The sequence below is a fragment of the Doryrhamphus excisus genome, linkage group LG4 (assembly GCF_037039965.1).
Source record: "Doryrhamphus excisus strain RoL-2023G ecotype Guam linkage group LG4, RoL_Dexc_Guam_v1.1, whole genome shotgun sequence".
Taxonomy (NCBI): Eukaryota; Metazoa; Chordata; class Actinopteri; order Syngnathiformes; family Syngnathidae; genus Doryrhamphus; species Doryrhamphus excisus.
Window position 1 is genome coordinate 23,466,372 of NC_136360.1, and position 13,711 is coordinate 23,480,082.

A 13,711-nucleotide genomic window follows, 5' to 3' on the forward strand; every position below is an offset into this window, starting at 1 on the left:
TATTATGATTCTCGTAAATTTACGACTTAGTTTTTTAGTGAAATTTAGTTTTTGTAAATCATAAATTTACTACCTTTTTTCACCTAAATTTACGACATCGTTCTCGTAAATGTCCGACCTTTTTCATGTAAATTTAGTACTTTTGTTTTGTAAATTTACGACTTTATTCTCAAAATCTTTTTATTTATTTATTTTTGTCCCTAATACTCAGTCATTTCCGGCTCGGTAAAGATGGAGAATCTTTACCAATCTTCTCCAGATGTTCTCAGCAACGAGAACCACTCTGTAAACAAATGAAATTGTGTCTTAAACCACACGTGACTTCAACCTGGGGCAGCCAACATTGTGCCCAATAAAGTGCCGGCAGAGGAGTTTGAGTCCAAATTTCATCAAATTTGTTTGACTTTCATAAATGATTGATTATCCAAAAAACAGTGTCTCTGTGACATGTACAAAATGTTGTTTGTACATAAAAGAAATATAACAAAAATTCATGTAATTAATAAATCATGAACACCTAAAGAGCAACATGCAGTCACATACAATGCCTGGCAAATGAATATTATGTCATATTTCAAGGTAACATTTAATTACACATAGTTGAAAGTATACATATACATAGAATTATACAAATGATATAATTCAGGAAGGTTGTAGCGCTCCGTGGAGACGCCTGATAATGAATTATTGATCATGTAAACCAGTCAGACATGAGCGATCATGTGCCCGCAGACCAAAACAGACAAATTTCAGTTCCTGCTATGTTTTTCGAAGGAAGTGATTCTGGCATAAATGTTAAATGTATGCAAGCATTAAACATGTATGAATGAATGAATGAATGAATGAATTCAACATTCATGTAAGAAAAGAGAAGGCTACAATGCCTTCTTCTAATTGGATGTGCCAGAGAGCACGGCTCCGAGGTCTCCATAAAAATCTACATTCTGCCGTTTTTCACATCCCCGATTACTCCCCAGACATCGAATAAGAAGACGTCGGGAAAAGCGAAGTCCCCCAGAACCGAGTCCAGGGCCTCTGCAAAGTCATCGGGGTTCTTCTTGTCTTTGCCCGCCTCCACGATGGTGGTCGCTGCACAGAAGACGGGACACACGGGTCAATATTTGATTTGGTTCATGTAAAAAAAGAGATGGATGACGCCGCATCGCTGATCGTTGTGAGTAACTCTTTAGAATTTCAATACATTTACCTTTTGTTTATGGATAGAAAATTGTTATATTAGGAAATATTTTCTATAACCAGACACATTCCAAAGAAAGAACCACTTGGTAACTTAGTAGGAAGAAGCAAAGCTTATTAAATCCTACCCCTCCGTCTGGTACTTTTATAATCAGTAACTGTTGCATTTGTTCACTTCCTGCTTTCATAATATATTATTTTTTATTAATTTTTATTTTTTTAATTTTTTTTATTTTTTTGTCACATACCAAAGTATGTGACAGAGCATCCAATGCCATAATGGGTACCATAGTAAGTGTCAATATAGTGATATATATAGCACATCATGACTGGTTCAAGTAATGGTTTAATTTCATTTGAACATGCATCAGATTCCAATTGAGTGCATCCCATAATCAGTTCCCAGTTCCACATGTCCAAAAGGAGTAGGAAGAAGCAAAGCTTATTAAATCCTACCCCTCCATCTGGTACTTTTACAATCAGTAACTGTTACATTTGTTCACTTCCTGTTTTCCGAATATAGTTTAGTTTAATTTAATTTAATTTTAAATTACATATACATTTGTTACATTTGTTCACTTCCTGCTTTCATGATATAATTTTTTTATAAATTTTTATGTTTTTAATTTTATTTATTTATTTACATTTTTTGTCACGTACCAAAGTAGGAGGTGATATGAGCATCCAATGCCATAATGGGTACCATAGTAAGTGTCAATAAGTGTTGAAGTATTTGTCATTTTAAAAATAAGGAGTTAGTATGTTCTCTGAATTGTAACATTGGAATGTAACCAATATTTTCCGGAAAATTGTGCCCTACAAACTTGCAAGAACTTGTAAATTATAACCCAATTTTACTGCGTAAATGTCAGCAGATGACCTGTTTTGTGGCTTTTTGGCGAGACTAATTGAAAAAACCACCCATGTGGTTGCGTCTAAGGGATTACGTCGCATGAAGCAGAGTGCTCTATTGCTGCACAAATGGAAAACAATCACTTTCTTCAAGGAAAAAAAAAACAGGATGTGCCAGGACGGGATGCGAAAACAGGATTTGGCCTGGGAAACCAGGATGTTTGGTCGCCCTAATTAAAGCTCTTGCATAATTATCATGAAGAAGACACTGCATCTTGTCAGCCTTCTTTGACATTTAAACAAAGGAAGTTCCCACAAATCCAATTAGCGGCCTCAGCCCATGCCTGGAATGGAATATTTAATTAAGATCCTGGAAGTGTAAGCCGTTGACTACTGTAGGATGACTGGACCCCAGGACGCAAAGCCAGGTCATAAAGACATGATCTGGACGGTTTTGGTGTGCGAGCACGAGAACTCCAGCCCATCAGACACCAAATGGCGACTGAGGCCGAGGTAGCATCAGTGACCTCTGACCCAGTGGTCTTACCTAGCTCTAAATCACGGATGCCCATGTAGCTCTCCAGCAGGTCGTCCACTTTCATGGTGGCCTGTTCCTCAAACTCATTCTGCTGGAAAAACAATGATATAAGTATATAAGTATATATATGTATATATGGATGATGGTAACTAAGCAGTGCCTTTGGATTTAATCTGAATCTAAATGTAGTGGCAAATGGTGATTAATAATGATTAATCATCAGAAAACCGATTAATTGCATAACAAAAATTTTATCATTTGACAGCCCTAATTATGACAACAAAAAGTGGCGTATTTTACATGTAGTGGCAAATTGTGATTAATGGTGATTAGTAATGATTAATAATTAGAAAACCGATTAATTTTCATAACAAAAATTTTATCATTTGACATCCCTAATTATTAGAACAAAAAGTGGCGTATTTTACATGTAGTGGCAAATTGTGATTAATAATGATTAATAATTAGAAAACCGATTAATTTAATGACAAAAGTTTTATCATTTGACAGCCCTAATTATTACAACAAAAAGTGGCATATTTCACATGTAGTGGCAAATGGTGATTAATGGTGATTAATAATGATTAATAATTAGAAAAACGATTAATTTCATAACAAAAATTTTATCATTTAACAACCCTAAATATTACAACAAAAAGTGGCGTATTTCAAATGTAGTGGCAAATGGTGATTAATGGTGATTAATAATGATTAATAATTAGAAAACCGATTAATCGCATAACGAAAATTTTATCATTTGACAGCCCGAATTATTAGAACAAAAAGTGGCGTATTTCACATGTAGTGGCAAATGGTGATTAATAATGATTAATAATTAGAAAAACGATTAATTTCATAACAAAAATTTTATCATTTGACAACCCTAAATATGACAACAAAAAGTGGCGTATTTCACATGTAGTGGCAAATGGTGATTAATGGTGATTAATAATGATTAATAATTGGAAAACCGATTAATCGCATAACGAAAATTTTATCATTTGACAGCCCTAGTTATTACAACAAAAAGTGGCGTATTTCACGTGTAGTGGCAAATGGTGATTACTGGTGATTAATAATGATTAATAATTAGAAAAACGATTAATTTGATAACAAAAATATAATCATTTGACAGCCCGAATTGTTACAACAAAAAGTGGTGTATTTCACATGTAGTGGCAAATGGTGATTAATAATGATTAATAATTTGAAAACCGATTAATTTGATAACAAAAATATAATCATTTGACAGCCCTAATTGTAAGAACAAAAAATGTAGTATTTCACATGTAGTGGCAAATGGTGATTAATAATGATGAATAATTAGAAAACTGATGAATTTCAGAACAAAAATGTAATCATTTGACAATCCTAATTATTACACATATCAATTGTACAGTTGGTAATTGTAGGCAATTTAAAGCTCCATCAACTTCAATACTACGTACCCAATACTGTTGTACTACTGCTAGTTTAAGACAACTTATGTCATGGAAAGCCTCCAGGAAATCAATGAACAATAAGTCAATGTTATCTCCTTGAAGAGATGGAAATCATTATGTATGTGTGTGTGGGGGGGGGGGGGGGCATTATTCTGCCAACTTACCACTTCCTGAACAGTAGCGGAACCCTTGGAGCGTAGACGTAAAGTCTCCCTTCCATTGACCATCTTGCCCTCGTTAGACTTGGGTGCTTTGGTCCTCATTCCAATCATGTCTAAACACACAATACTTTACTTTTACTTTCGTTTCATCAAAGTTGCAACTTTTACACCAGACACAGTTTGTTACCCTCAGCATTTTTCACTGCATTTTTACACAATGACTAAACGATGTCTTCCAAAGAAAACTATTTAGGCAAAAAACAACAAACATCTGCAACCCACTAAGGAGAAACATCTGGTAAATAAACACTCAATTCAACACACAAACCAATAGGAATGTAAGATGATGACAATGGGGGTGGTCATGGGACGTTATTCAGCTCATCTTCAGGAGGCAAACAACCATTCACACTCACATTCATACCTATGGACAATTTGGAGTGGCTAATTAACCTAGCATGTTTTTGGAATGTGGGAGGAAACCGGAATTAGGACTTTATTCCCATAATTTCATCCATTTATTTTCTACCACGTATCCTCACGAGGGTTGAGGCAGGGGGTGCTGGAGCCTATCCCAGCCTGTAATTTATTCAGACTTTATTCCCATAATTTTTTGACATAATTCTCATAATGTAACTTTTCTCCCAACGTAATTTTCCAAAAAGTAAATTTTTTTTGTTTTATTTGTTTCTCATTATATTTTGACTTTTAATATTTCAAGTCTATGCGACTAAAATGAGATTATTATTGACATTTTCACTTTATTCCCATAAATGAAAGCTGTTTTTATTTGTTTCTGACAAGTTCAACATTTTTCTCGTAATTTTTTTCCCTCGTAATTAAGATTTTATTTCCATAATTTCATTCATTCATTGGAGCCTATCCCAGCTGTCTTGGGGCGAGAGGCGGGGTACACCCTGGACTGGTGGCCAGCCAATCACAGGGCACATATAGACAAACAACCATTCACACTCACATTCATACCTATGGACAATTTGGAGTCGCTAATTAACCTAGCATGTTTTTGGAATGTGGGAGGAAACCGGAGTACCCGAAAAGATGAGATGGCCGAGGGTGGAATTGAACTCGGGTCTCCTAGCTGTGAAGCCTGTGTGCTAACCACTCGGCTACTGTGCAGCCCTGGTTCAGTATATTTTTCATCAAAATAGTAGTCATGCAAAAAATGTCGTGTTGCTGCTGGATGTTCACAGTATCCGAGTGATACTGTCGTGGGGGTGCTGGAGCCTATCCCAGCTGTCTTCGCTTGAGAGAGGCCGGGTACACCTTAGACTGTTGGCCAGCCAATCACAGGGCACATATAGACAAACAACCATTCACACTCACATTCATACTTATGGACAATTTGGAGTGGCTAATTAACCTAGCATGTTTTTGTCCCCGGAGAAAACCCACGCATGCACGGGGAGAACATTCAAACTCCACACAGAGATGGCCAAGGGTGGGATTGAACTCAAGTTTCCTAGCTCTGAGCCCTGTGTGCTAACCACTCTACCACCGTGCAGCCTATAAGATATCGGTTCAACTCAAAGGAATCGACAAGGTTCTCTGGAACTTTTTATTCATACAAGTTTTGGTCCATTTGTCCTGCTGACGTTAGAACGTGGGTTCCAGTTCCTCCCAAATGAAGGGAGTCAAACTTCAGCCTCGGCTGCTGGAACACAAAAGGTGACGTAAGACTAAGATCCAAACCTTGATTTACTGGTCGGAATAAACGTCTGCTACATAAGTGAAGAACTATGTCGTGTCGTAACCCCAACTGAGATCTGGTGTGGCACTCGAGTCCCATTGTTCTCGCTGTCACATGACTTGTTCTCCAAGAATTAGGACGCCGCCTCAGTGACGATAGATGAAGTTTCCGTTGTAATAACAAAGCAAAGTTGTTTGTTGATCAAGTGTAATAAATAATAAAACCCTCTCGCCGTTTGATGAGAGCGTTTACGGGAAAGAGGAAAAGGGAGGCAGACGCCTTAAAGCGAATGTTGGAAGGGTCAAGTTGTTGTGTTTTTATGGCCAGGATTAGCTTGCCAAGCTAGCCATTACATCAAAGTGTATCCTTACACACTTAACTTTATTTTTATGCTGTACGCTAATGTCCACTCTGGAGTATTATCTTTTATTTTGTACGTTTCTATATTTGTATGTGCATGATTGGAATACCGTGGAATACCGTGGAATACCGTGGAATACCGTGGGTCTGAGGTACAGCCTCACTTCCTGTTTTGCCGCCTCGCAGATGATATCTGTTGCCTGCAATGAACTAAATATTTATTCTTGTCATAGTTTCTACTTCCTGCATATTCACACTTCCTGGTTAGGCTCTTCTATGGCTGCCGAGGCTTATTAGCAATTAGCATCATTAACTTATTTCCAACATACTTCTCATCTAACCCAAGTTCATTCATTCATTCATTTTCTACTGCTTATCCTTACACAGGTCGCGGGGGTGCTGGAGCCTATCCCAGCTGTCTTCAGGCGAGAGGTCTCCTAGCTGTGAAGCCTGTGTGCTAACCACTCGTCCACTGTGCAGCCCTGGTTCAGTATATTTTTCATCAAAATAGTAGTCATGCCAAAATGTCGTGTTGCTGCTGGATGTTCACAGTATCCGAGTGATACTGTTGTGGGGGTGCTGGAGCCTATCCCAGCTGTCTTGGGCCGAGAGAGGTGGGGTACACCTTAGACTGGCGGCCAGCCAATCACAGGGCACATATAGACAAACAACCATTCACACTCACATTTATAGTCGCTAATTAACCTAGCATGTTTTTGGAATGTGGGAGGAAACCGGAGTCCCCGAAAAGATGGCCGAGGAATTGGTGGAATTGAACTCAAGTCTCCTAGCTAACCACTCGTCTAATCTAAGTGTCATCACTTGAATCTAAATGTTGTCTTGAGTTGCCGGTAAAAAGCTAATGGCAGCCACTTCCTCTTCCTGATGGGATGATGAAATAGAAGACAGGAATGCCGGAACAGTTGCGGTCAAAAAGGAAATCTGAATGCCTAAACGATGAAACGCTTAACTTTGCAAGACTTGGAAAACATCCCGGATTCTAAATGTGGTCAGTCTCCGTTTAACAGTTTTGGGATTTGAACACTGAGATCCACGAAGAGTTGAGTTGAAAGAGCTTCTCACCAAAAGCCCTCTTGGGTCCGACCAGCCTGAGGGTGAAGGGAACGCCTCTTGGTTGCTCCTTCAGCATCTTGGCCACTTCATAATGTCGACATCCCACAATGCTTTGCTCGTTGATGGCCTCGATGTGATCGCCGACGCAAACGCTCTTCAGTTGGTCCATGGTGCTCCCTTCCTTGATCCGCTGGGGGAAACACGACGCACTTGGGAACCATTTGGGAATCACTTAAACGTTTTTTGATTTGCTTATTTATTTTTCCGTCTTATTTTGTGTTGAAAAAAAATTAACATTAAACATTTATTTAATAATTCAATAATAAGTAAAAATTAATTTGTTATTTTTTTTCTTCATTTGCTTATTTATTTTTCCATCTTATTTTGTGTTGAACAATAAAAATTAACATTAAACATTTATTTAATCATTTAATAATAAATAAAAGTTAATTTGTTTCATTTGTTTTTTGATTTGCTTATTTATTTTTCCATCTTATTTTGTGTCAAACAATAAAAATTAACATTAAACATTTATTTAATTATTTAATAATAATTAAAAATTAATTTGTTCACTTGTTTCATTTGTTTTTTTGATTTGCTTATTTATTTTTCCGTCTTATTTTGTGTTGAAAAAAAATTAACATTAAACATTTATTTAATAATTCAATAATAAGTAAAAATTTATTTATTTTGTTTCTTCATTTGCTTATTTATTTTTCCATCTTATTTTGTGTCGAAAAATAAAAATTAACATTCAACATTTATTTAATCATTTAATAATAAATAAAAGTTAATTTGTTTCATTTGTTTTTTGATTTGCTTATTTATTTTTCCATCTTATTTTGTGTTGAACAATAAAAATTAACATTAAACATTTATTTAATTATTTAATAATAATTAAAAATTAATTTGTTCACTTGTTTCATTTGTTTTTTTGATTTGCTTATTTATTTTTCCGTCTTATTTTGTGTTGAAAAAAATTTACATTAAACATTTATTTAATAATTCAATAATAAGTAAAAATTAATTTGTTTTTTTTTTCTTCATTCGCTTATTTATTTTTCCATCTTATTTTGTGTCGAAAAATAAAAATTAACATTCAACATTTATTTAATCATTTAATAATAAATAAAAGTTAATTTGTTTCATTTGTTTTTTGATTTGCTTATTTATTTTTCCATCTTATTTTGTGTCGAACAATAAAAATTAACATTAAACATTTATTTAATTATTTAATAATAATTAAAAATTAATTTGTTCACTTGTTTCATTTGTTTTTTTGATTTGCTTATTTATTTTTCCGTCTTATTTTGTGTTGAAAAAAATTAACATTAAACATTTATTTAATAATTCAATAATAAGTAAAAATTAATTTGTTAATTTTTTTCTTCATTTGCTTATTTATTTTTCCATCTTATTTTGTGTCGAAAAATAAAAATTAACATTCAACATTTATTTAATCATTTAATAATGAATAAAAGTTAATTTGTTTCATTTGTTTTTTGATTTGCTTATTTATTTTTCCATCTTATTTTGTGTCAAAAAATAAAAATTAACATTCAACATTAATTAATAATTTAATAATAAGTAAAAATTAATTTGTTAATTTGTTTCATTTGTTTTTTAAAAAGAAAATTTTACATTAAACAATTAATTTAATTATTTAATAATACAGAAAAATTAATTTATAATAATTTTTATTGTTTGTTTTTTTTATAAATATATATATATATTTATTTTATTTTTTTTACCTGATGCGGCCCAGCCTCACCCAGACCTGAGCTCCAGTGGCCCCCAGGTAAATTGAGTTTGTGACCCCTGACCTTAATGAATGCGTATCCGGCTCCGTTGTCCGTGATGGTGAGGCCCAACGCATCCTCCGTCTTGGTCACCTCCACCTCCTTTGTCTCGCCTCGGACGTGAGCAAAGATGAAGTCCTCCAGTCCGATCTGGCCCCCCAGTAGCTTCTGCATGTCGACTTTGTGGGAGTTGAGGGTGCAGAAGAGAATCTGGACAGCGGGAAGGGAAATTCACCCAAATGCAGGAGTCCTTTCACAGGGAATGTGCTAAAGTCATGTTGTATCCTGACTGAACAGCAGAGGGCAGCAAATCCAAATAGATTGACTGCTAAGCTGCTGTACTGCATAGTAGTAGTACTTGGTCAGGCCAAATCATATGATACATTTGTAGGTTCAATAAAACCAAAATAAAGTCAAGAAACAAAAAAGGTTTTATTTTTGAAAAGTAGTTATAATGACATTTTTTCATATAATGCAATTTTTGCGGATGAGTGGTTAGCGCACAGACCTCACAGCTAGGAGACACGGGTTCAATCCCACCCTCGGCCATCTCTATATGGAGTTTATGCATGCGTGGGTTTTTTATTCCGGGTACTCCGGTTTCCTCCCACATTCCAAAAACATGCTAGGTTAATTAGCGACTCCAAATTGTCCATAGGTATGAATGTGAGTGTGAATGGTTGTTTGTCTATATGTGCCCTGGGATTAATAACATAATGAAACAAAATGGTATTATATGTTGTTTTTGAAAATAGAAACACTTTTTTTTTACTTTATTTGCGTTTTATTTAACCAACAAATGTGTCAGATCATTTTGCCTGACCATGTAGGTAACCATACTCTAAATGTACATTTGAATATTCATGCAAGTTTTAGCTAATTTAAGGAGTTCTTGTTACTGTTGTCCTAAAAGTCTGTTTCCATCTGGGATTCAGTTGCGAGTTTCCCAAAGTGTATTCCTCCCAATTCCATCGCTAAGTATTAAGTATGTGAAAACCCCCATTAAATAGCGCCATCAATTCATCCGCCATAAAAGAAATGTAAGATAACCACGGCGTGACGTTATCTGGCCTGATGTTGTGCCGCTTTGATATCGTTCTCAGCGATACGAGACCCTGACTACAGTTCAAGGTCTTCCTTGCAAAGCCAGCTGCTGTTTTGGCCACACGAGAAAAGGACTCGCTTGTTTTACTCATCGTTATGAATCGTTTGTCACGTTCAAATCCATTCATACGTTTGAATATTTGTTGCGTATCGTGGCTTTGGATCTCCACAAATAAGTTTAGTTCAATAATTGTGAAAGTTGACGCAATCAAGACAGCATAATCGTGGCTGTTGGATTCCTGATAAGAGAGTGAAGGTTTGCTGTGGAATGTTCTTGTTCTAATCTCCGCTCAGGTACGTCCTTCAGGTAGGATTGTTCATAGTCAAGGCCTAATAACTTAAAGCTGGTATCATTTGTGGATGATATCACTGCTTTTTGTTCTGGAGGGAGTACAGACCAAATCATTAGAAAGGTCAGAGAAGAAATGGTCCCACTAAAAAGTTGCTTTGATGATAATAGATTGTCCTTGAACCTAAATAAAACTAAAATCATGCTGTTTGCTAACAGCAGAAAGGACACGTACCAGCAAATACAAATAGACGGTGTAGACATTGAAAGGGTGAACGAAAATACATTTCTGGGGATCACAATAGATGAAAATATGATCTGGAAACCTCATATTACAAATATACAACATAAGGTGGACAGAAATATTTCAATATTGAACAAATCAGAAATCACTCCACACTCTTTATTGCTCTTTAATGTACTTTATTTTACATTTATACTACTTATTCTACATTTTGCATTTTTACTTACTTTATTTGACATTTTCACTATTTTATTTTGCAAATTTACTACTTTATTGTGCATTTTTACTTAATTTCACATTTCTACTACTTATTTTATTATTAATTTTTGCTATTTTTATTTTGCATTTTTACTTACTTTATTTGACCTTTTCACAATTTTACTACTTTATTGTACATTTTTACTTTATTCTAAATTTCTACTACTTATTCTACATTTTTGCTGTTTTTATTTTTCATTTTTACTTACTTTATTTGACATTTCCACAATTTTATTTTGCAATTTTACTACTTTAATGTGCATTTTTACTTTATTTAAAATTTCTAGTACTTATTCTATATTTTAGTTATTTTTATTTTGCATTTTTACTCACTTTATTTGACATTTTCACAATTTTATTTTGCATTTTTACTCACTTTATTGTGCATTTTTCTTTTATTTTACATTTTTACTACTTATTTTATTCTTAATTTTTGCTATTTTTATTTTTCATTTTTACTTAATTTATTTGACATTTTCAAAATTTTATTTTGCAATTTTACTACTTTATTGTGCATTTTTACTTAATTTTACATTTCTACTACTTATTCTACATTTTTTACTATTTTTGTTTTGCATTTTTACTCACTTTATTTGACATTTTCACTATTTTATTTTGCAATTTTACTACTTTATTGTGCATTTTTACTTAATTTTACATTTCTACTACTTATTTTATTCTTAATTTTTGCTATTTTTATTTTGCATTTTTACTTACTTTATTTGACCTTTTCACAATTTTACTACTTTATTGTACATTTTTACTTTATTCTAAATTTCTACTACTTATTCTACATTTTTGCTATTTTTATTTTTCATTTTTACTTACTTTATTTGACATTTCCACAATTTTATTTTGCAATTTTACTACTTTACAGTGCATTTATACTTTATTTAAAATTTCTAGTACTTATTCTATATTTTAGTTATTTTTATTTTGCATTTTTACTCACTTTATTGTGCATTTTTCTTTTATTTTACATTTTTACTACTTATTTTATTCTTAATTTTTGCTATTTTTATTTTTCATTTTTACTTAATTTATTTGACATTTTCAAAATTTTATTTTGCAATTTTACTACTTTATTGTGCATTTTTACTTTATTTTACATTTCTACTACTTATTCTACATTTTTTACTATTTTTGTTTTGCATTTTTACTCACTTTATTTGACATTTTCACTATTTTATTTTGCAATTTTACTACTTTATTGTGCATTTTTACTTAATTTCACATTTTTACTACTTATTTTATTCTTAATTTTTGCTATTTTTATTTTGCATTTTTACTTACTTTATTTGACCTTTTCACAATTTGACTATTTTATTGTACATTTTTACTTTATTCTAAATTTCTACTACTTATTCTACATTTTTGCTATTTTTATTTTTCATTTTTACTTACTTTATTTGACATTTCCACAATTTTATTTTGCAATTTTACTACTTTACTGTGCATTTTTACTTTATTTAAAATTTCTACTACTTATTCTACATTTTTGCTATTTTTATTTTTCATTTTTACTTACTTTATTTGACATTTCCACAATTTTATTTTGCAATTTTACTACTTTCTTATGCATTTTTACTTTATTTTACATTTATACTACTTATTTTATTCTTATTTTTTGCTATTTGTTTGCATTTTTACTCACTTTATTTGACATTTTCACATTTTTATTTTGCAATTTTAGTACTTTCTCATGCATTTTTACTTTATTTTACATTTCTACTACTTATTCGCAATTTTTGCAATTTTTATTTAGCATTTTTACCCACTTTATTTGACATTTTCACAATTTTATTTTGCTATTTTACTACTTTGTTGTGCATTTTTACTTAATTTTTCATTTCTACGATTTATTTTAGTCTACATTTGTGCTATTTTTATTTTGCATTTTGACTTACTTTGCCGTTTTCAATATTTTTGCAATTTCCCCACAATACGATAAATTGAGTACCTCTGAGGGAGAGATGTTGAAGACCTCGGCGATCTTGGCGTACAGCTCCTTGACATTTGTGAATCCGTGGATTCGTCCCGTCGGGCTTCCGTGCGCCAGCTGAGTGTGGAAAACGAGCCGGGGCCGCGGGTATTCCGGCGGCCCCGTCGGTGGCGGTGAAGGAGGAGGAAGCGGGGGCGCCGTGGGCTCCGTAGACCCCCGATTGTGACCCCGGGCCTTGTGTCCCTCCATGGCCTCTGCCCCCGGTGCCTTGGAGTCCCGAGGGCTCATTGCCTCCCTGTTCTGCATCTGCTCCCGGAGAGCCCTGGTGGTGCTGCGGCTAACGGCTAACGGCTAACGGCTAAGATACACACTGACCTTGCCCTTATTTAGTTGCCCAACCACCCAAAGCTTTGGATGAATTAGTCATGAGAGAAGAGCGGTAACGTGAGCTTCCATGCGGAAACCCGACGCCACCCGAGTGGGTGTTTGCATGTGTTCCACCTGAGCCCCTCGAGGCCCCAAACTCATTCGATTCCACTTTCTTTACAAACACGACAAAATGGAACCACAATCAGGATTGCAGTTTGAGTCCGTAGTTTGTCTAAAAGTGTACAAGAAGCCCGATTACCTGAAAAAAATGGCTGCCAAGTAACAATAAACAAGCGTAGTAGAACACGGGGTAAGATGATATCTTCGCTTAGGGAGCACAGGTGCCAGCCTACCTTCTCCTCCTTCAGTGACGG

The 13,711-nt window shown here is 34.1% G+C and overlaps 2 protein-coding genes across 2 annotated transcripts in view; both read right to left on the reverse strand.

The window, feature by feature from the left end:
• The window catches only part of palld (palladin, cytoskeletal associated protein), a 104,481-nt gene that overhangs the window by 13,227 nt on the left and 77,543 nt on the right, over nt 1-13,711 (reverse strand). The window lies entirely within an intron of this gene.
• gipc3 (GIPC PDZ domain containing family, member 3) lies at nt 557-13,386 on the reverse strand. The gene is made up of 6 exons (XM_058074056.2): nt 12,987-13,386; nt 9,156-9,341; nt 7,342-7,522; nt 4,194-4,303; nt 2,597-2,678; nt 557-1,089 (listed from the first exon to the last, which is right to left on the reverse strand). Exons 1-6 carry the CDS (start codon nt 13,272-13,274, stop codon nt 938-940), a joined length of 999 nt encoding a protein of 332 aa, XP_057930039.2. The 5' UTR covers nt 13,275-13,386; the 3' UTR covers nt 557-937.

Excerpts from the sequence above, each read along its gene's own strand:
- gipc3 (XM_058074056.2), bottom strand. The coding sequence starts at position 13,274 with ATGCAGAACAGGGAGGCAATGAGCCCTCGGGACTCCAAGGCACCGGGG. Across the intron at positions 4,304-7,341 it reads CGGACCCAAGAGGGCTTTTG|ACATGATTGGAATGAGGACC; the intron begins GTGAGAAGCTCT and ends TTGTGTGTTTAG. Across the intron at positions 1,090-2,596 it reads CATCCGTGATTTAGAGCTAG|CGACCACCATCGTGGAGGCG; the intron begins GTAAGACCACTG and ends TCTTCTGTGCAG.